The sequence below is a fragment of the Anolis sagrei genome, chromosome 5 (assembly GCF_037176765.1).
Source record: "Anolis sagrei isolate rAnoSag1 chromosome 5, rAnoSag1.mat, whole genome shotgun sequence".
Taxonomy (NCBI): Eukaryota; Metazoa; Chordata; class Lepidosauria; order Squamata; family Dactyloidae; genus Anolis; species Anolis sagrei.
Window position 1 is genome coordinate 104,646,377 of NC_090025.1, and position 24,460 is coordinate 104,670,836.

At 42.2% G+C, this 24,460-nt stretch overlaps 1 protein-coding gene across 1 annotated transcript; it reads right to left on the bottom strand.

The window, feature by feature from the left end:
* Positions 1–1,027: 1,027 nt before the first annotated feature.
* On the bottom strand, positions 1,028–24,460 carry ITFG2 (integrin alpha FG-GAP repeat containing 2). The gene is made up of 12 exons (XM_060778050.2): positions 24,232–24,460; positions 23,823–23,918; positions 21,131–21,172; positions 19,132–19,306; positions 17,909–18,048; positions 16,424–16,572; positions 10,129–10,223; positions 8,345–8,398; positions 7,920–8,011; positions 4,524–4,641; positions 2,283–2,456; positions 1,028–1,555 (listed from the first exon to the last, which is right to left on the bottom strand). Exons 1-12 carry the CDS (start codon positions 24,346–24,348, stop codon positions 1,419–1,421), a joined length of 1,389 nt encoding a protein of 462 aa, XP_060634033.2. The 5' UTR covers positions 24,349–24,460; the 3' UTR covers positions 1,028–1,418.

A 24,460-nucleotide genomic window follows, 5' to 3' on the forward strand; every position in this document is an offset into this window, starting at 1 on the left:
TCCTTGAAACAGCAGGGAGCAGAGCAGTGATGTGAGTCACCACCATCTCTCCTGAAGTCTAAGAAAGAAAAATAGTCTGTTGGAGCCTGGCTAGATCTTGTTCTGCTCTGCCAAATCGTATATTAAATGTTCTGCAAATTCTATTGCAATTTGGATGACTGGTAAGGCCCCAAGCTGTTGTCTGGAAGAACCTATTATCAGGAAGTAGTAACATTCCATGCACATAGCTGCATCATATTAATGTATGTTTGTGAATGTGTGAAACCTGGAAAGTGGGAAAGGGTGTGTCACCAGATGGTTGTGCACGACACATTAAAAAGAACAGTGCATTAACTGGACTCTTTTGTAGCAACATTTGTAAATAAATATACGGTTCTGGCCCAGCTTACTTGTCCGAACGCATCTACCTCCACGTCCCACCTTGTAACTTAAGATCATCTGGGGAGGCCCTGCTCTCCCGCCAACATCGCAAATGCGGCTGGTGGGGACGAGAGACAGGGCCTTCTTGGCTGTAGCCCCCCGCCTGTGGAACGCGCTTCCAAATGAAATACAATCGACCCATCCCTCCTGGCGTTCAGGAAGAAATTAAAATCTTGGTTTTGGGACCAGGCTGTCGGACAATAAACATAAAGCAGCACTTTGACTGGAAATGGATTGGCAAGACGATATGTATGAGGATACGGTTGTATGGTTCTATCGGTGGGTTTGTGGACTGAGTATTTTTTAAATGACTGTTATGATGGTTATAATTAATTGCTATTGTTTTAACTCTGTATGTATTTATGTTTTTAAACTGTGTTATTGATTGTGGCATCAAATTGCTGCCTTTGTTAGCTGCTCTGAGTCGTCGTCCGCTGGGGGGGGGGGGGTGAGATGGGTAGTGTAAAAATGCTGTAAATAAATAAATAAATAACTTAAGAAAACATAATCTGTTTGTATAATTTTAAGAAAATACAATGGTATATGAAAAGAGTTTATCCATTTGGGATTTAGCTCAAAATATTCATTTAATAATGCTGATCCTGTCTACATTATGAATAACAACATTTATTGACGTTTTAAGGAGGAGACAAACATGTGATAAATAGATTAAAATAAAACAAACAACTACAAAAAAGTACAACCAAAAACAAATGTCTTTCTGCAATCATTTTTCTGCTTTCATCTTTGTATTTCGCAACTTCTGTGTTGATGTTTTGTGTCAGAAGAGAAAATGACCAACACAAACAATTAGAATTATGAGGAAAAAAAGAGGGAAATGATGTTTTTGCCTTTGGTCAAAATTTTGTTATCATTTTCGGACTTTGCTTTTCCACTTCTTTGCTGAAGTCTCTTTGTAACACTGCTTTGGATGCCAAGCAAGGACTCAGAAGACATGGGAAGCAGTGTTGTGGGTGGTCTGCTTTTTTATCATCTTCTCATAAGGTTTCCTGAATCCCAGCCAAGCTGGGTGTTGTAGCAGGGAGTGGATCTTGAGGAGGGCTTTTTAGCTGCTCCTCTGGAAAGTATAAGGTCTTGTGAATCAGATCTTTGATAGCAGGAACATCACCATCAACTATGAGAAATAAAAGATATGCAAATCAGTACTGAAGTATCATTGCTTTGCAATACTTCAGAATCTATATATTTTCTCTGCTATTCCCAATCAACATAAGAATATGAGAAGTAATGGTGTCGTTCCTTATAGAATTACAAGACTGCCCCTTTTGTTAAAGATTCGCCACCATTAAAATCTCTACTGCTTGAAAAAAGAGTAACTGCTGTGTTGATAATCTGAAATATCCTTTACTTAACGTAAAATCAGCACTACCAGAGCTAGTGCACAATCAAGAATACTGTGAAATATAGTGTTATGTGAAATAATGTGAAATGTTTTGAAATTAGTAAACCTTTTTTTACAAAATTATGCACTTGACTACTTTTTCTTGAATGAAAAGATACCTCATATATTTCTAGCATTTTTTGTGAAGACTATAGATTGGTGGTTCCCAACCTTTGGTCCTCCAGGTGTTTTGGACTTCAACACCCATAATTCCTAACAGCTGGTAAAATAGCTGGGATTTCTGGGAGTTGGAAGTCCAAAACAACTGAAGGACCAAAGGTTGAGAACCACTGCTATAGATGGACATTGTTCAGTCTTGCCAGCAAGGGAATCTCCCATTGGACTGATAAAAGTTCTCAGTAGCACATTTTAAAAGGCATGGAATTTACTTTTCTTTCTCATTTATAATCAAAAGCACCATTTTGAGGTTATACGAGGCTTGTAACGACTTGCAACATACCAACGTTCAGCTGTAGTAGTAGATCTCGGTATTCAGAGTTGCACTCTAGCACTTTCAGCAAATTGGTGGATTCCATTCTCTCCAACTGTACATCCCAATAGATGTAGATCTTTTGGTTGAAACTGACATATACTAGACAAGGACTATTGCGCTCTCCTTTGCAGGCATAGAGGCCTAGAAAAATGAAGCAGTCAGTGTTAGAGGCCTGAGGTATAATTGAATTCCATAAAAAGACTGGGGGAGAAAGCATTCAGCCGAAGGTAAATCCAAGTCTTTCCCCTCCCATACTATAGTCTGTTGGGAAACATAGTGAGAGGCACCAAGAAAGTGCTGGTCCTTTGAGGAGTCTGTCCTGTGAAAGCCCTTTCCATCAATTTTGGGTGATCAGGATGAGAGTGGCATCTCATTACTAGTTTAAGATATGAAATGTTGGTAAGATTTCGCCTAAGAATAACTTTGATCAAAGGATGCTCTGCATGTAGGCCTTTCTGGAGAAAAAACTAATCTGAATTACAATGGGGTAATTCAACAGGAAGTGGTGATTTCATTGAACTTCTGTGAGGAATGAGACGAGCGTGAAGAGAGGGGCCAGGAAGACAGTTCCATCTTGTCTCCTGTGTCATCAAGTTGGGAGCCCCTCCCCCAGCACCAACTGCTGCTCTGGGACCAGAGGGGCCAGAGTGAAGAGAGGGGCCAGGAAAATAGTTCCACCTTGTCTCTTGTGCTGTGTTAATAATATAATGTAATGTAATGTAATGTAATATATTGTACTATAATACTATAATGTAATACAATATAATACTACTACTACTAATATAATTATAATTTATTTATTTTATATTACATGTAATATTACTAATAATATTACAGTATAATAGTACAGTACAATATAGTAATATATACTACTAATATTGTGCTATCCCCTTCCTGATATTTTACACTGCCCTATCTCCCAGTGTTTTAAAATTTTAATCTTTGAACTGGCCATGCCCATTGTGTTCAGTTTTAATAGTTTAATGTTTTGATTGTATATTGTTGTGCTGTATATTTGCATTTGGTATTTTTGTATGCTATGTTATTTTCTGATTTTCCGTTGTGTTTTTGTGTTATACTGTGTTTCTCTATTGATGGGTGTGGCCTCATGTAAGTGCCCTGAGTCCCCTTTGGGGAGATGGTGGCGGGGTATAAATAAAGTTTATTATTATTTATTATTATTATGCTAATAATATAATATATTGTATTTACATATTACTTCTGGGTGAGAAGGGCGGCATACAAATGCCATAAATAAATAAATAAATAAAAGTTGAGATGTTCTTAGTCTGAGAGCAAAGTTTTGCAAATTTTCAGATGATATTTCTTATTTTAGTGTTAGGCTCTGTTAATATAAAATGTCAGTAGAGAGGGTTGAATCAGTGCAACTTTGAATTTAGTGTCATTAATTTATTTATTAGGTGTTGACACCTGTTCTTTATTTCAAACATGCAACTCAAGTAACTGTAATATTAAATAAAATAACATGAAACTAATTAATTAGTAAAAGAGAATTAAGTCAAATGCTCAGTTCGAAACAATTAAAATTTAAGTTGATAACATGCCCTAGGAAATATACAGCACCCAGCTCAGTAACAAGCCCCATCACCAGAAGTTAGTCAACAGCCCAAGCCTAGAAAATGTCAATTAAAATGCCTTTGTCTACTGGGAAGACAAGAAAAATTGGAGCAGCCTAGTTTCACTTGGCAAGAAGTTCCAAGCTGCAATCACTAAGAATCTTTCCAATAACACAGACCCAAGTTTTGTGGGGTTTAATAGAACACAATCAGCATTTTGAATTGTGCCAAGAAACAGACAAGAAATGTGACCCAACAATTACTTTAGATCAGTGGTTCCCAAACTATGGGTCCCCAGATGTTTTTGCCTTCACTCCCAGAAATCCTAACAGCTGGGATTTCTGGGAGTTGTAGGCCAAAGCACCTGGGGACCCACAGGTTTAGAACCACTGCTTTAGAGGGTCTTAGGCATGGTTTTGCTGAGCCTTACTATCAAAGTTTCTTGAATTAGAAATACTACAAAATGAACTAGGAGTCTATTGAATTAATAGCACATATATTCTGCCAATGAACAAAATAAGCTTTTTTCCATCACATAGGACAATGAGTTACATTTACTGTTTACTTATCAATGATTTTGAATTCTCAAATATTCAGTTTCCTTTGATGGAATAAGAACGAAACAGCTCACCTGCACAGAAGGCGCTCACATTTTCATCAACCTGAAACCTAGCCACGGTCCTGTTGTGGTCTATGATATAAGTTTGTCCATCCCAAGCACACGCAATAACCTCCTCATGTCCATTTGCCTGGAAGAGTTCAAAACTTATAATTAAAAAAAATGTGTCAACTATAGGGCCATATCTGCAGCTCTTTTGCTTCCTGAAATCATTATTCAGGAATATACTATCTCTTAAAAGTGTTAAATGGGTTGCAATTTGATCAGTGACTGCGTAAAAATCTTTCTGGGTTGTTGTGAAAATACAGTGGAATAAATCAGAAGAATCATAGAGTTGAAAGAGACCACAAGGACCATCCAGACCAATCCCCCTGTCATATAGGAATGCATAATCAGAGCACTCCTGTAACAAATTACTTAGTTTTATAAGAGCTTTAATAAATGTATTATTGAGTGATATATAGTATAAGCAGGCCAGTTTGAAATGTAGCTGTTGGTTGGCTACGTTGCCATAGCGACATAGGCCTCAAGGCAGAAGCAAAATGGGCGGAGCTAACTGCCACTGGTGGAGAGGGAACATTTTAAAAATTCAGTCTTTGACCGGGAGTCAAAGGGAAAAGGTGGATCTGGTGAGTGGAAAGCCGAGCCAAGTGTGTTTAGCCTTCAGCCTGCTTAGTTTAAAGCAGGGGTCCTCAAACTAAGGTCATTTACCTGGCCCTCGCTCAGGGTCAGCCTAAGTCTGAAATGACTTGAAAGCACAACAACAACAACCTTATCTCACCAGCCAAAAGCAGGCCCACACTTCCCATTGAAATACTAACAAGTTTATGTTTCCTAACATTGTTCTTCATTTTAATTATTGTATTGTTTTTAAGTGTTTTTTGCACTACAAATAAGATATGTGCAGTATTCATAGAAACGCATTCACTTTTTTTCAAATTATAATCCGGCCCTCCAACAAGTTGAGGGACTGTGACCTGACCCTCTGTTCAAAACATCTGAGGACCCCTGGTTTAAAGGGTCGAGTGGACCTATTTAGAATTAGAAAATAACTTGTGAGTTAGGGGAAAGGAATTCCCAGAGATAGTCTATACTTTAAGTGAGAGAACCGAATTATATGAAGGGCAAAACAGTGCCTGCGTTGTGGAAGCTGAGGGTAAAGTGTATTTTAGGAGTCAAAATTTACACTTAACCTATCACTTAGGTAAAGAAGCCACAGGATTGTATTTACCCAGTTGAAAGACTGAGACAAGAGTAACATTTTAAAGATATCAGCAAGTTATTAAAGACTGCTTGACAGGAAAATAAGCCAACCAGGACCTTATATAGAAATTCTTACAATATTTCATGATATAATACTTAATTGTAACCTCGATAAGTATATGAAGTAACCAGAAAGAATTATACTGCCTAAGAGCTCTTGAAATAAACATTTTCTTGTTCAGTTCACTATTAATAAAGATTTGTGTGTCTAATTATTGAGGAGCAAATTTACCTCAAGGAAAGCGGCTGAAGATTCCGAAGAAAAGAACTAAGCTATGGTAATGGAATACTTATGTTAAGTGCATCAGGTAAAATATAAATAACGACAAGCCTCACACCAGTAAATACAAACGTCTCTCAAGCACACAAACTTTAATAAAGAGATTGCTCAGCCATGGTCAAGTTACTTACAGCTACATTTTAAAACCCTCCCGTGACAGCCCTGGTTGTTCTACATATATAGTTTCAATTGGTGGCAGCTTCATATTAATTGGCGGCAGCCTGAAGATTTCTGCCGGTAAACCCAGGTCTCAGCGGTGGCCGGGAGAGCTTTTGCACAATTAAAACTTTTGCACTAGCTGCGTCCATACCTTGGGAAGTATGACTTGGCCACGGTGGTCCACACTCTTGTTACATCCTGATTAGACTACTACAATGCACTCTACATGGGGCTGCCTTTGAAGACTGCCTGGAAGCTTCAATTAGTCCAACGGTCAGCAGCCAGGTTGCTCACCGGAGCGGTGTACAGGGAGCATACAACTCCTCTGTTACGCCAGCTCCACTGGTTGCCGATCTGCTTCCGAGCACAATTCAAAGTGCTAGTTTTAAGCTCTAAACGGTTCTGGCCCAGACTACATGTCCGAACATATCTCCTACTACGAATCATCATGAAGTTTAAGATGATCTGGAGAGGCCTTGCTCTTGATCCCACTGCCGTAGCAAACGTGATTGGTGGAGACGAGAGACAGGGCCTTCTCAACAGTGGCTCCCTGTCTGTGGAATTCCCTCCCCAAAGACATCAGACTGGCTACCTCCCTCCTGTCCTTTAGAAGGAAACTCAAGACTTGGCTGTGGGACCTTGCATTTGACCATTGAACAGTGGATTGTATGAAGATGACATAAGCAATTTCAAACTGACAATGAATGGACCTGGATTTTAATTGGCGTGTTTTAACAACTGTTTATTTAATGTTTTGTTTTAATGAATTTGTTGATTGTTCTTATCATTATGCTGACACCGAATGGTGTTTGCTGTGAGGCTGTCCTGAGTCCCCCCTCAGGGGTGAGAAAGGTGGGGTACAAGAATATGAAATAAATAAATATATGAAATAAATAAATATTTCTGGGTTGTCTGCTTCATATCAAGTGGTGGCAGCGCTTCAACTCCTAACAGATGGCCATCAAGTCTCTCCTAAAAAATCTCCAGAGATAGAGAAGACATCCAACTCCACTATCAAACAGCTCCAATATCTCACTTTTTGGAAACTCCTATCCTTCATTAACTCCTTTATTTTTTAGTATTACTGAGCATAGAATCACACTCGGTTTTTCCCTAAGTCTTCTGAAATCAGTCTTCTTGAAATCTAAAATGTGTGTCTGACAAGGCTAGGCCTCACTTTTCTGCTGTATAACAAACTCGAAAAGAACCTAAGGAACCTGCTTCTTCCACCCCATTAACCAAGTCGTCACTGTTGATTAGAATCAGATGTAAACCAGCGGATCCTCTTGTTATTTATTCTAGCTTCTGGACCATTAATTATTCCAGAAGGCAAGAGCGGAATTTGTTGGACCTTGACAGAGCTTTTCTTCCAACAAACATCAGGAGAGCCAAAATCTCCTGTTACTACTACATTTAGTTCATAATGTATTAAAACAGTGTCATCACAAGAAGAGAAAGCTTAATTTATCTATAAGGTCCATTCTTTCAAAAACTTTCCAGGTTCATTGAATTACAGAGTTGGAAGAGTATGCATGGGCCATCTAGTCCAACCCCTTGCCATGCAGGAAAGGCACAAAGTACCCGCGACAGATGGCCATCTAGCCTCTGTTTAAAAGTCAAACAAGAAGCTTCCACCACACTCTGAGGCAGAGTCCACTGCTGAATACAAATACCTATTCCAAACGATGTAACTCAACAGAACTCACCGTGACATCCAGTTTTTCTAGAGCAAAAAGTTGGTGGTCAACCTGCACTGACCACAGCAGCTTGTCTGCCCCTTCCATGAGTTTCAGTGTCCCTGCAGGAGAAAGAGAACATTAAATAGCAAGACAGTTACCTATTTCCATATATAGTCAGACCCCCATTTTCATGTCTGTAGGGGAGCAGGATTGCTATGAAAGCAGAAAACGTATTTATAAGAATTGTGAACACTGTATTTATTACCCAAGAGAACACTTCTCTAGATAGGTCATTGCTAAGCCTTCCAGTTTGATTTTATGGTCATCTTCTGCCAGAAGTTGACCCAGATGATAATGAGAGTGAGGATTTTGTTTACTAATATCCTGCTTTCTTCTCTTAACCTAGAGTATTCTTCCCATTCCATTTTCTTTAGGAAATCAGTATGGCTTACCATCCAAAGTGCAGAGTGCAAATAAACCGGCACCACTGTTCTCTTTGGAATATCCTAGAATACAAGAAGACAGAAGTTGGATAGCAGCAGGATCAAAACTGAAATTCAGTACAACATTCAATTATGACCTCTGAAAGATCTTTTATCTTTACATTTACTAAATCCCACATATTATTTGTCAGAAAACTCTTATTGGGCAATTCATCAATCTTGAAAAAGGGCTCTTTTTCCACAGTTCAATTAATTTCCATTTTCCCATGGATTTTTATTTTGAAACTGAACTCAAGGCTTCATGTGTTTTGTTTTGTTTTGTGAATTTTATTCAATACATGCGAATTAATAAATTTCTGGGACTCCCAATAATCAGGTTAGGAAATTGTAAGGTTTTTTTTAAAATAAAAGAAATACTTCCCTCAATTACATGGGCAAAAAGATAAATATATACATTAGAAGCAGTCCAATTGTATAGGATAAGTACACCTATACTTCTCAAATTTCTGATAGCTAATATTCCCCCAACATGAAAAACTGAAGATGCTTTTTGTTAATATGGGGAGAGGCACAGGTTGTGTGGAGAAGCCAGAGAATATCTGAGTCTCAAAATATGTAATTAGGCTTTTCGGAAATTGGAAGGATGTTCAGAGCCTGTTGCATACAAATCCATGGAGGCTGGAAATCATTCTGATTAATTCCACCCATACTGCTTCCTTTGTGTTCTATCAGACTGTGACTAAAGAGTGGTCAACACAGGGCATAAATGTAGGAAATAAGCCAGTTAATCATCACAGTGCAAAAAGTAAGCTGTACACCTTGGAAAAGTTGTATCAAGAGGGAACCAATCATTCAGGGGGCTGAAACCACTCGTTCTGGGAGAAAGCATATGATAAAATGTTTCTGGGATTGCCAGTTGAACAGAAAGAAAGTTTTCTATCTCTCCCATAAAAATTGGTCATTTTCTGAAGCTGAACCTGGGAGAGTGGCCACAGACCAAATGGCAGATTGAACACAGAAGAAGTGGGACTGCAATTGTGTACTGGGTAGAAAGCAAACAGAGCAAAGTGAAATTAGATTTGGATGAAAGCAAGTTTGGAAACAGGAACCAAACTGCATAATAATTTCCAAGGCTTTTCCGTGTACAAACCCACACGGTCTCTTCGTTCATTTGGAGAGGCCCTGCTCTCGCTCCCGCCTCGCTCGCAGGCACGATTGGTGGGGCAAGGAAGAGGGCCTTCTCGGTGGCGGCCCCGACTCTGGAACTCACTTCCCAGGGATATCAGGCATGCCTCAACATTGGCAGTCTTTAGGAGGAGCCTAAAAACGTGGCTGTTCCAGTGTGCCTTCCCGGAATAAAGAAATAATTCCCAGCAAAATGTCTTCAAATGCACTTTAACTATCTGCTTGGATTACGCTCCCCTCACTTCTTTAAAACCCTCCTATTAGATATATTCTACCTTGTTTATGCCCAGCGTTTATTTTTTAATTTTTAACTATTATATCTGGCCCTGCCATAGGTTTTTAAATCCTTGCATGTTAATGTTTATATGTGATTTATTTAATTGTACTGTTGTTACTTTTTGTTTATTGCTTTCTTGTTTATTGATGTGTTGTTGGGCTTGGCCTCATGTAAGCCATCCGAGTCCCTTGGGGAGATGGAGGCGGGGTATAAATGAAGTATTATTATTATTATTAGTAGTAGTAGTATTATCTGTTTGGCTCTCCCCAAGGTATTCCTCTTCTCTTTTTATTTCCTCCCATTTGCCAAGTTCAGAAATCCCAGCACTCACCTCTGCCAATATTGCCAACGAGGTGGGTGGAAACATTCTTGTTGTGAATTCGACCTGATGTCTGGTGGAGGATGACATCGCGGACTGGAGAGTCCCTAGAAGAAAGCACAGCCTGAAGAAGTGGAAGGAATCTAGTCACAACAAGAGCAATGTCTTTGCATTTCAAATTCTCCTGAGGGTGGCAACTGGCTGAAGTAACAATGTGGGACCCCTTTCACACAGCTGAATAAAATCCCACATTATCTGCTTTGAACCTGAATCTATGGCAGTGTGAACTCAGATAACCCAGTTCAAAGCAGATATTGTTTGATTTTCTGCCTTGATATTCTGGGTTATATGGCTGTGTGGAACGGCCCTGGGTCTGCAGCATAACTGTAAAATGAGGGAAGAGTGGAAAAGCATTAAAAAGTATTTAAAAAGGATTAGGAGCTGGTGGGCGTAAAGTTCCGTTCTATCTAACCAGGCCAGAGCATGAATTCCTTCCTCTACCCATCCCCTAAGTTCCTCTGTGGGCTGGATGTCAACAGGACATTGGCAAAGTATTAGCTGGAACTTGTTCAGCTAGTGTTATTCCCTCACTTCTGCAGCCCAGGCGAGAATAAAGTGTGCTCTTCCAGCACTTCAAATGGAGTCCAAATGTCAAGACACAGAAATATTTGAATTCCAAATTAAATGTTTGGCTTCATTTCTCCCCATGCAGGACATGAGAGCAAGGTCAAGAGGCTAGGGCTTCTTTCCTGCCTCCTCTCCCTTCATAGGATAACACTTATTTATTTTTATTATTTTATTTATTTGCTTTATTTCTATACCGCGTTTCTCAACCTATAATAGGTGACTCAATGCGGTTTACACAATATTAATTACCACAACAATAACAATTAAAACACAGCATACCCAATAACAAACACACAACCATTCATACAGTGCCTCGATCGCAACCAAGATCCAGTCTCATATTCTTATACCGTTCCTATGTTCAGTTTACCGTCATTCTGTGTACAATTGCGCTGATTAGCCAAACGCTTGCTCAAAAAGCCAGGTTTTGAGCTTCTTCCTAAATGCCAGCAACGAAGGGGCCTGTCTGATGTCGCTTGGTAGGGCATTCCATAACCGAGGGGCCACCACCGAGAAGGCCCTGTCTCTCGTTCCCGCCAACCGTGCCTGTGACGCAGGCGGAACCGAGAGCAGGGCCTCCCCGGACGATCTTAATGTCCGTGTCGGTTCATAGGAGGAGATGCGTTCGGAGAGGTAGGTGGGGCCGGAACCGTTTAGGGCTTTGTAGGCTAATGCCAGCACCTTGAATTGTGCCCGGTAGGGAATTGGCAGCCAGTGGAGCTGGCTCAACAGAGGAGTGGTATGCTCCCTGAGAGCTGCTCCTGTTAGCAACCTGGCTGCCGAGCGCTGGACCATCTGGAGCTTCCGGGCAGTCTTCAAGGGCAGCCCCACGTAGAGCGCGTTGCAGTAATCTATGCGGGATGTGACCAGAGCGTGGACTACCGTGGCCAAGTCCGACTTCCCGAGGTACGGGCGCAGCTGGCGCACGAGCCGAAGCTGTGCAAATGCTCCCCTGGCCACCGCTGAGACCTGAGGCTCCAGGCTCAGCGATGAATCCAGGGTCACACCCAAGCTGCGAACCTGCGTCTTCAGGGGGAGTGTAACCCCGTCCAACACAGGCTGTAACCCTATGCCCCGTTCGGCCTTTCGACTGACCAGGAGTGCCTCTGTCTTGTCTGGATTCAACTTCAATTTGTTCACCCTCATCCAGTCCGACACAGCAGCCAAGCACCGGTTCAGGACCTGAACAGCCTCCTTAGAAGTAGGTGGAAAGGAGTGACAGAGTTGGACATCATCTGCGTACAGATAACACCGCACCCCGAAACTCCGGATGATCTCTCCCAACGGCTTCATGTAGATGTTAAACAACATGGGGGACAGTATTGAACCCTGCGGGACCCCACAAGACAAAGGTTGTGAGGACGAGCAGCTGTCCCCCATCAACACCTTCTGGGTACGACCCTCTAGGAAGGACCCGAGCCACTGTAAAACAGTGCCACCAAGGCCCATTCCCGCGAGGCGTCCCAGAAGGATACCGTGGTCGACGGTATCGAAGGCCGCTGAGAGATCCAGCAGGACCAACAGGGACACACTCCCCCTGTCGAGCTCTCTGCGGAGATCATCCACTAAGGCGACCAGGGCTGTCTCGGTACCATGTCCCGGCCTAAAGCCAGACTGTGCCGGATCCAGATAATCAGTGTCTACCAAGAATACCTGGAGTTGTGAGGCCACCACACGTTCCAGGACTTTGCTCAAAAAGGGAAGATTGGAAACAGGCCGATAGTTGACGAATTGAGTGGGGTCTAGTGATGGTTTTTTCAACAGCGGTTTTATTACAGCTTGTTTTAAGCTGGCTGGAATATTGCCTTCCCGAAGGGAGGCATTAACCACCACCTCCACCCACTCGGCCAATCCCCCTCTGGCCTCCTTTAGAAGCCAGGATGGGCAGGGGTCTAGGATGCATGTGGTAGCTCTCATTCCTCCAAGTATCTTGTCCACATCCTCGGGTTTCACCAATTGAAATGAATCCATCAAAATCGGACAAGCAGATGCTCGTGTTACATCCTCAGAGACTGCCGTTAACGTGGTATCCAGGCCAGAGCGGATCAAAGCGACTTTGTCCGCAAAGAACCGAGCAAATGCTTCACAGCGGGCCGTCGAGTTGTCAGGGTTCCCATCCAGAGTGGTGGGGTTCAATAGCCCTCTGACAACTCGAAACAACTCCGCCGGACGGTTCTTTGCGGACGCAATATTGGCCGCAAAGAAAGCTTTCTTTGCCGCCTTTATTGCCACGGCATATGCCCTTAATAGGGCAACAAACCGTGTTCGATTTAACTCGCTCGGGTCCGAACGCCACACGCGCTCTAGTCTCCTCTTCCTTCGCTTCATCGCTGCCAGCTCCTCGTTGAACCAAGGTGCTGGTTTAGCTCGGCTACTTGAGAGGGGACGTTCCGGAGCAATCGTGTTTATGGCCCTAGTCATCTCCCCATTCCAGAGAGACACCAGGGCTTCAACAGAATCACCAACCGAGGTGGCAGGAAAATCCCCAAGAGCCGTCAGGAATCCGTTCGGATCCATAAGCCTCCTGGGGCGGACCATCTTAATGGGTCCCCCACCTCTGCAGAGGTTGGAAGGTGTGGTGAGTCTAAATCTGACCAGATAGTGGTCGGTCCATGGCAACGGAGAGGTGGATAACTCCTCAACACCGCCACCTTGCTCCCATCCCTGACAGAAAACCAAATCTAATGTGTGTCCCGCACAGTGGGTGGGGCCAGATACTTGTTGGGACAGCCCCATGGTTGCCATGGATGACATGAAGTCCTGAGCCGCTCCTCCTAGGGAAGTCTCGGCATGTACATTGAAGTCCCCCAGCACAAGAAGCCGTTGAGACTCCAATGCCAGGCTCGAGACCACCCCCGCTAGCTCAGGTAGGGAGACCGTAGTGCAGCGAGGTGGGCGGTACGCTAACAGAATCCCTATTCTGTCCCGGTCGCCCACCCTCAGGTGGACACACTCGAAATTGGTTGACTGTGGAATGGGGCCTCTGGTCAGAGGGATAGAATTTTTATAGACCACCGCAACTCCGCCTCCCCGCCCTCCAGGTCTCGACTGGTGCTGTACAGAGAATCCTGGCGGACAAAGCTGGGTCAAATTAACTCCTCCAGCTTCATCCAGCCAGGTCTCTGTAATGCACGCCAGATCTGCCCGTTCCTCCAAGATTAGATCTTGGATGAAAGATGTTTTGCCATTGACAGATCTGGCGTTCAGCAGCACCATCTTCAACCCAGAGGGACTGCCAACCTGGGTACACCCACTTACCAAGTCAGGAGACCGATTACAAGTAATTAAGTTTTTTTTCCTTCTTTCCCTAGGCCGAATTTGGGCTGTAAAATTTTTACTATTTCTAGGTCGAATTAGCCGAATTGGTGGTCTCCCTTTCCCGTATCTCCCCCTCCCCGTCACGGGCTCTATGGGGGCCCCCCGGCCAGTGGAATACCCTTCTTCTACCATATTGCACTTAGAATTCGTAGTTTCAACCCATGACTTGTACCAGATTATATACTTTTGCCACTCAGTCTCAGTCCAATTCTTTCCTATTCCTGGTGTGTTAATTCCAGGATCCCCCCACCCGTTCCACCCTCTATTGTCCTCCCAGTCCACCAGTAACACAATAAGCAGACCCCAAGGGAGGAATGCTGACATTGGGGAACAGAGTTGATACAGGGTTGAGGTAGGATATTAGGTTCAAGTAGTAGTAGATTTTAAATTGCTAGGTCTTAAAGTGCTAAAGAGGAAGAGGCCTTGTTGAGGATGCTTGCTATAAATGTAGGTGAAATGTAAGGAGAAAATGCTTCTAGAACATGGCCATATAGCCCGAAAAAAACCCACAACAACCCAGAATGGAGATTCTACTTCTTTAATCTCAGGGTTTGTTGCAACTGGTCCCATATTCCATTTTCTTTTTATATTTTTATTGGTTTTCTTAGAATACATCAATACATCAATACCTTCAATACTCTTATATTCCGTCCTCAAATCATTACATCATTACATCAACTATAAGTGTATATATATCTCGTATACTTTTTTTTCATCTCTGTGCCCCCCCCCCCCCCCCCTTCTGAGCCACTTCAATTTACATTCTCTTTCCAAAATACCATTTCTTCTTGCGGAGATAATTTCCCATCTACTTCTTTTAAGCCTTTCTCAATAAATTTTCTCCAAACTTCATCAAAGTCGTTTTCCTTCCATACCCCTTTCCTGACTCTTAACCTACATGTCAATTTATCATTTATTGCTATTTTCCATAGTTCTTTATACTATTCTTCAGTTGGTATATTTATTTTACCTTTCCAATTCTTCGCTATCAGTAATCTTGCTGCAGTTAACTTGTTATCTATTGCATCTTTCTCTGTTTTTTTCCATTTCTTAACGTTAAATAGTGACAACAATGCAATGCTTGCATTTTTTTTCTACCTTCATATCCATTATAGCTTCCATTTCTCCAAATACCTTCCCCCAAAATTCATTTATATGAATTTTGTATACGTATATATGTACCCACCTCCTGGCAACCTCTCCCAACAATTTTTTGTGGCATTCCTATTAATATTTGCAATCTTTACTGGTGTTAAGTACCATTTCCAAACCAATTTATAATAATTTTCTTTAACATGTATCAATAAATTCTTTAAATATCAATGTATTGTCGAAGGCTTTCATGGCTGGAATCACTCAGTTCTTGTGGGTTTTTTCGGGCTATATGGCCATGTTCTAGAGGCATTTCTCCTGACGTTTCGCCTGCATCTATGGCAAGCATCCTCAGAGGTGAGGTCTTTAAATATCTTTGGGTACAATTATGGGACCATATTCCATTTTCAACCAGACTATGCTGCTAGACATCCAGGCTATGTCCAAGGACTCCTAGTTGGCAATGCATGTTAAAACTGCTCAACATGACCCCACATTAGAAGACGTTAGGGAATGCACTGGAGTAGCCCCACACTCCAGGATAAGGTGGATGGACATGGCCAGGTGCTGCTATTACCTTTTCCCAAACTCAATGGCACAGACCTGCATTATCCATGTCACTGTGGCAGTCAGCCAAGGCCTCTGGGGAGCTCCTGGCCATTGCTGGGAACTCTCCTGATGTTAGCAAAGGCATGCTGCTCCAACTGCCATAGTGGCAGGAATAACACTCCAGGAAAGGGTGACCATCCAGTGGGACTGAACCAGGCTAGCTCAACTAGATGATCTGGACTCGGCTGCAGATTGCAGGAGGGGAATGTAAACAGCTCCCCAGAATCCAGGGCCAGTCTGAAGCAGCAATGCTCTGACTTGATTTAATCTCTTTGACTGTGTAGATGAGCTCATCCTATGCATGTGGGAGCGATTTATAGGTTTCCAGATGTTGAATAGTAAGTCCCATAATTTCACAGCTACTAATTATTCTGGCTAAGGATGATGGGAGTTATAAACCAAAGCTGGAGGCCCACAAGCTCACATTCAGCCATCAATGCTTTGAAGCTGCCAGATTAGTCAGAAACATGTTGAACAATTACTCTTGATTGGGTTTGTTTTTTTTTGGGGGGGGGGGGGGGGGAATCTGGAATTACATGCTTCACCATGTTCAGTCTCCACCCAAAACATTAATAGAAGGTTGAGCCACAGATAAATAAATATGAGTGGTGTCCATTATTAGACTATATCAATATGCCCCACTTGGTCCTGGAAATTTCACCTGCTAGTTGCAGAACTGTCTGTCCTTTCTATTGGAGGCTGCTTCTGTCCTTTCCAAGTACAGAGGAGTATTGCATAACCACATCCAGGCTGTGACACCATCATCTCAGGAGCACAATCGGAGCCTGGATTTACAGAGAGGCTATCCACCTGAGAGAGGTGAGATTTACCCATGAGAAAAAAAGGGAATGAAACCAATCAGTTAATTAAATGGATTGTTATTCTCAACTAATTGCACCTGTGTGCCACCTGGATTCATCTGGTTCTGGCCCAGATTACATGTCCGAACAGATCTCCTGCTATGAACCACCCCGAAGCTTACGATCATCAGGAGAGGCCCTGCTCTCTATCCCACCACTCTCGCAAACACGGTTGATGGGGACAAGAGACAGGACCTTCTCGGCAGTGGCCCCCCATCTGTGGAACTCTCTCCCTAAGGATATCAGGTTGGCCACCTCCCTCCTGTCCTTTAGAAGACAACTGAAGACCTGCCTCTGGGGCCAGCCATTCGATTACGAGGCCAGCAGCAATAGGAAAAGTAAATTTGGATTTTGTGATACGGATTCTCCCAGCTTGGCTTAGTTTTACTGGCACGTTAATCTATTAATTTATTTTTAAATTTTATGGATGATATAGTATACTGTTCTAAAATGATTTAATTGTAAATTGTAATTTTTATTATATTTATGCTGTAAGCATCCTCTGATGCTCATGTGAGGCCCCCTTGCCCTTCACCTCTCAAGTCCAGAAGTGTTTTACTTGTCTTGACTTTCTCTTCTTCATTTTCAAATTCCTGCTATCTAGTTTCTGGACTCCACAGGTAGTGTTGACGTGAGAAGAATAATTCAGGGGAAAGTGAATAATCTAATTTGTATATAATTGTTGCTGAAAATTAAGGGATGTGATGGGAGGCATACTGATAACTGGCATAATTACTTAGTTGCACTTATTATCTATATAAATAAAAATGTAATGTTCGTTTGTGGGATTAACATAACTCAAAAACCACTGAGCGAATTGACACAAAATTTGGACATAATACACCTATCAGGCCAAGGAGTGACCATCACTCATAAAAACACTGAAAAACACAGTGGAAGAGACTTAAAAAGCCAAACAAATTAAAAATACATTATAATGCATGCATAAAACCACATATACACAAATATATGAACACATATACACCCATATATACACACACAAAACACATATACACAGACTGGGCCACAGCAACGTGTGGCAGGGGATGGCTAGTATTATCAATAAATTTTCTTGTGGTAGGGTAATAAGTACAGTACATGAATAAGGCTCAGCTGCATAGAAGATCAGCATGATTCATTTAAAATCTGCCAAAATTTGATGTATAGGGAGCAGAAATTATGGGGCAGAAACTATATACATCACTCTCGCCTTCTCTCATCCCCCTTAAACTCCTTGTTCCTGAGGTGTGTTCTTTTACACCAGTGTCTATAAAGCCATTTCCTACCTGTCCCTCCAGCAGCCACTTTTTGAGTAGCACCAGCTGTCCACATATATGCTCTGAACTTTCAGACGACTCCTCCCAGCGAAAGGCCCGCACCACACGGTCTGTATAACCTACCACCAATTCGCTTTTTCCATCTCCGTCTGTTGAGAAAACAAAACATTTGTCTTCAGAGAAAAGAGAAGGCACGTAGTGGAAAATGAAAAATGAATTCAACTTGTTCTCTCAGACTGATTACAACGCACTTCTATGGTTGGCTTATTTTAGCTAACAGATCTACATAGTGATACGATTGTTTATATTCAGGCTAGGCTGGTTCTGGTGCGATAATATAACACAGAATTTTAAAAATATATATTTTAAAAGGTACTTTGTGACGATAACCCACTTGTGTGTTTGAGTCACAGAGACCACAGAGAAGAGCCATAATTCCATTTGATATGACAATTGAAAGGGAATCAAAAGGAGATCATTCCTAATATACAAAAGCTGTACAATTAGTCACACTTCAGATTTGAATACAACATCTACTGAAATTAAGGAACTAAAATGGTAAAAAATGCCAATGAAAGCATTGTCATCGTACAATAAACAGTTTTCAATCTATTCTTAGGAACCATGTGATAGTTTTTCCTACTGAGTTGGAAAATGGTCCAGCATATGTTGAGTTCAGTTATTGAGCAAAATAGCACTTGTTTCTGATCATATTTTTGCTGCCTTACAGTTCCCCATAAATCAAAAATGACTTGAAGGTGGACAACAGCAACAAACAACATTGCAAATGTGTGTGTTACGCCTTTCATAGAAGATACAAAAAGAACTGACTGAAAGAGCATACAAGGTGATCTACAGCAGCATTATTTTAATGCTTAAAATATTGTTTTTAATCAAAGCATCAGGAGAGATTTCCTCTTATTTTGAGACATAAAATGGAAGCCAACAGCACATGTAATTTAAAACATTAACATTTATATGACAATTAAGCAAACAGAATACTTGTGATTCATCAATTAAAAACTAAACATGCTACCATATAATTTCAATTTGCATAATTGCTTGGGATGGCCAAAAGTTTGACCTTACATTTCTTGTCCTTTTCTAGCTCCGAAAACTTAAGATCTGAGGAAGAAAATGAACTGCATTCATCTTCTTCTTCATGCCCACACACTGACACCAAATTTTCTCTTATGTGAAGCATCTTCCACTCCATGTGTGCTTCTACTCACCAATGTCACTGATGAGCATAACCTTGGTGTTGGCAGGAATGTGCTGTTTGAATCCCAGTTTTGGGTCATCAGCTGCTGGGAGCTCATGGTAACTCAAGGCATCCAGGTGCTTTGAGTGTGGAGTCAGGTCAAAGAGATGGAACCAGCCTTCAGCACTCACTGCAACAACTAAGTTCTGATAAAAAGGAACCATGATCAGTACAACAGACATGGCAGGTATAACATGGAGAATATGCGTACTACCCTGGAAAATGGCAAGGCATATGTACTGTAAAAACCCTGAGCAACTCTCTAAACTTCCAACTCAGAGGAATATGAAGCTGAGCTACACCTCTCCTTCTGAGGAGTCTTGAACTACTATCCATTTGGTAGCATATATGCACGTTGTTGTAGAATTTATCAGTTAAAATAGTGGTTCTCAACCTGTGGGTCCCCAGATGTTTTGGCCTTCAACTTCCAGAAATCCCAACAGCTGATAAACTGGCTGGGATTTCTGGGAGTTGTAGGCCAAAACATCTGGAGACCCACAGGATGAGAACTACTGAGCTAAAAGGATGGGTTTGTTGCAACTTGTATTTTAGGTAGTCTCATTTTCAAAGTGGAAACTTAATATCCAAGGTGCATAAATATGACCCTCTGGTGGGAAAATGAGGGCCATTTCTTTAGTATCTCCATGATAGTAAAAGGAAAACCTTTAGCAGTCCTTAGTTCTACCTAGTCTGCAGTCCAAATCCAGCCCATCATTTCAATTTATGTGACCTTCCAAATGCTGGAATAAAGCTCCTGTATTTCTTATAATTAAACATCATGACTAGAGCTAGAAATTCAAGTGTCCCTTGAAAACAACCATAAGGCTGATGTGGCCCTCAATGAAAATGGGTTTGACATCCATGCCTTAGACACCTGGGCAGAACTTTCCAGAGATTTCTTTTGCTTTTCCTTCCATGTGGGAAATGGCTGTATTAGGAGGCTTTTAAACAGGGGCTAGATGGCTATCTGTCGGGGTGCTTGGATTGTGTGTTCCTGCATAGGAAAGGACTAGCCTGAATGGCCCTTGTGGTCTCTTCCAACTCTTTGGTTATACTCGATGCGGCCTTTGTAAGCCGCATCGAGTCCTGCGGGAGATTTTGCAGGGTATAAATAAAGTTAATAATAATAATAATAATAATAATGTCAACTATTTAATTTATGCATTAAATTTGTATGCTGACCTTTTCCCAGAATGGTACCTATAAAAATGTCCATTTAAAAAAATAGAAAAAAAATCATAATAATGTAAACAATGGGAACCACATAAAATATTATAAAAACAAACAAAAGTATCCCCTCCCTCCCATGGCTTTGAAAAATCTGGAAATAGTTGAGACAAGATGAATTAAAGATCTAAAAATTGCTGAGGGTGCAAAAGAAACATAATTTTTGGATGACTGGAGAGGATGAGTCAATACATATGTCCACATGTGGATTTTCTCCATGTGTACAAAAAAAGACCAGATTTCATAAATAAATGGAAAAACAAGTCTACCAATATATGTAAGAATCAGTGACTCAGCAAATATGGAGCAGAAACAGCATGAATTGAATGTTAGAGCAATTCATAATGCATACATTACATGCCATAGCATGGAAGTGAACATTATTTCATGAGATGTAAAACTGAATAGTTGGAGGTTATATTATGCAATAGTAGCAAAGAAAGACAAGATGAAGTACTTTGGCCACATCATGAGAAGATAGGAAAGCTTAGAGAAGACAATTATGCTGGGGAAAATGGAAGGAAAAAGGAAGAGGGGCCGACCAAGGGCAAGATGGATGGATGGCATCCTTGAAGTGACTAGATTGACCCTGAAGGAGCTGGGGGTAGTGACGGCCGACAGGGAGGTCTGGCGTGGGCTGGTCCATGAGGTCAAGAAGAGTTAGAAACGACTGAACGAATGGACAGCAAAGCAAAGACAGAGAACATAAATGCAAGTTGAAGATTTCTTTTTTAAACATTTACCTTTCCTTTATTGCACACATCTCCAACACCAACACAGGTAAGCTGGAGGAGAAAAGAATTCATTTGATTAAGGAGAATACTTTAAGTCTAAATATGGAAGTACATCAATGCTAATGCAAATAGATAAATAAAATACAACAACAGGTTTTATCTTAAATAAATTCATTGTCTTCAGAACCATAAACCACATAGGCTGGACCATATGAACAGCTAATGAGTAAGGAAAATATTGATTGACATTCAAATATTCTGTCTCCTGGTACTGATGTGTTTACCAAGAAACATATCACAGTGCATAGGAGACCCTTCCCAAAATACAATATCTCTTCAAGACTTATAACAAAACAAAAGTGGCCACGAGGGTTAAGGCCTTGACCAGGAGTGTAATATGTGCAAATTCTGCAATCCTCAAAGTGCCTATAACAATGTGATAAGAAGGCCAAGCTTCTTGTTTGGCCGTTATCAGAAGATAAACAAATAGCCCACAGTAAATATTATGAGACAAGAAATTACCCCCAATTTGTATTGTGAGCAACCCAGAGAAATCTTTCATTTCTAAAAATGTGGAACTCCAACCCTTTATCCAACACGGTATACAACAAATGTGTTGATATCAGCTCAGGAAAATGACACCACTGTGGCCAAATGCTTTACTTATCAACTAGGAAGACCTCCATAGTGTTCACTGAAAGTACTCAAAATGATGGTTTCCTTGTTCTGCAACTCTGTATCTTCCTGCCTCTCTTGTGTGACACCGCTTGTAGTATCAGTCTAAATCATGCATGTGCAAATCCAGGCCCGTGGGCCAGATGCATCCCTTTGGTCTCTTGCTTCCAGCCGTGGCCTGGGCCCAGCCATGTGATATAGCTCTGGCCACAGCCCCAGCCCTCCCAATCACATGTGGCTATGCAGAGCTCCCCTGAGAGTTCTGCGAAGCCACATGTCAAACCATCCTCTTTGCAGGAGGACATGGTGGGCCGCCATGTTCTCTCGTGAAGAGGAGCATCCTGAAGCACACGCAGCTCTGTGGAGCCCTCCTAAAGAGCCTCACCCAGATGCATGTGAGCCCTCTTCTTTGTGGGAGGACATAGCAGGCTGTTGTGTCCTCTCGCAAAGAGGAACGTCCTGCAGGTACACATGGCTGTGCAGGGATTTCCCAAGAACCTCACACAGCCACACGTCAAGTCTCCTCTTGGCTGGAGGACCTGGTGGGCAACTGTGTTCTCTCATGAAGAGGAGCACCTTTCAGGCACACACAGCTGCGTGGGGCTCTCCCAACTTCAATGCTGCCACCACAAATACTTTGTCTGAAACCAAGCTCTCAGGAAGATAGTGATTTCAGAGGCCAAAAATATATAAAAACAAAAGAAAACAAAAATTACAGGAATTAAACATAGAACAATAGGTTATTTATATATAACATTTGAAACACACTTTCTCATCTCTGGTTAAATCAGACCCTTATAAATCATATAACTCGAACTGCTTTCTCTCACTCCAACCATAGCCTTACTCCAAGTCCTTTACGTATTTTCAGCTGTGTTCTCCAAGCCCCAAGTTTAACTGCCACTCACCAACTGTCCCATACAAATCCCCCCCAATCATTCCTCCATTAGCATCCATTTAAAGACATGTCCATCCCCTCTCACAACAATTACTTATGGTGCTTCATATGTTATGTCAAACATTTTAATGCAAACTCATGACATCACATGCCTGTTCTCAGAAATGGAGGACAAGGAGTAGGCAGTGTTAAAATGTAAGGAGCAGACAAGGATCAAAAACTATATCCTCCAGTCCATAAACTGGATATTTTGAACTCTAGGGGTACTGTAATAATCTGGTATCACAACTGAGGTCTGTGCGCTAAAGCAGATAATAAGAACTATTAATTTCCCCAATGTCAAAAAAAACCAAGATTATGGCAACAAGAGTGATTAACAACTGGAAAATAGAGGGAAAAAATGTGGAGGCCATGACAGACTTTGTATTTCTAGGTGCAAAGATTACTGCAGATGCAGACTGGCCAGGAAATCAGAAGACGCTTACTTCTTGGAAGGAGAGCAATGTCCAATCTCGATAAAATAGTAAAGACTAGAGACATCACACTGGCAACAAAGATCCGCCTAGTCAAAGCCATGGTATTCCCTGTAGTAACCTACGGATGTGAGAGCTGGACCTTAGGGAAGGCTGAGCGAAGGAAGATTGATGCTTTTGAGCTGTGGTGTTGGAGGAAAGTGCTGAGAGTGCCTTGGACTGCGAGAAGATTCAACCAGTCCATCCTCCAGGAAATAAAGCCCGACTGCTCATTGGAGGGAAGGATACTGGAGACAAAGTTGAAGTACTTCGGGCGCATCATGGGGAGACAGCAAAGCCTTGAGAAGACAATTATGCTGGGGAAAGTGGAAGGCAAAAGGAAGAGGGGCCGACCAAGGACAAGATGGATGGATGGGATCCTTGAAGTGACTGGACTGACCTTGAAGGAGCTGGGGGTGGTGACGGCCGACAGGGAGCTCTGGCGTGGGCTGGTCCATGAGGTCACGAAGAGTCGGAGACGACTGAACGAATGAACAACAACCACAACAACAATTTCCCCAGAATTAGGGACACAGATACTGAGGCAGCTGTAATTTGTACACAACAAGTACAAAATACTGTAAAATCAAGATGATAAACTTCAGTTTCTACTGACCATTCCTTGACATGAGCGCACACTCCAAGGCTTGCTTTCATCATTCTTGTATATAAATAGTTTTCCACTGGTGTCTCCCACCACGAGCTCATTTAGCTGGAGGAGAAAAGGGAATTATATTGCTAGCAAATGTGTTATGTTCACATTACGTGTTCTTTCAGTTACCACACACACAAACATCACAAAGTAAAAACTCATTGGCAACGCAGCTGAGGGGGAAAAAAGAAGAGGCCTGAGGCTGTGAGGAATTGTGGGAGTTGGAGTCCAAAACACTTGAAGGGCCTAAGTTTGCCCATGCCTGGTGTATACGAACTGCAGGAAGAGAATGGGATTGGACTGAATGGCCCTCGTGACCTCTTCCAACACAAAGCAATGAGGGAGCGAGGGAGGCAGACAAGGCCGGGCCTACCGTGTCGTTGTCGGCGTCTCCGAGGCAGACGGCGTGCGGGAAGAGGCTCCCGCCGAAGTCCAACGCCACCCGCTGCACGTAGCTGACGGAGCGCATGCCTCCTCCGCCGCCCACCATCAGGGGCCTCTTTCCTTCCTTCCTTCCCTGCCGCCCTCAGCCCCACGGGTGCCTCCTCGCGGAGTGGCGCGAGGGAGGGAGGGAGGCCCGGCCCCTTCCTTGACGCCCCTTC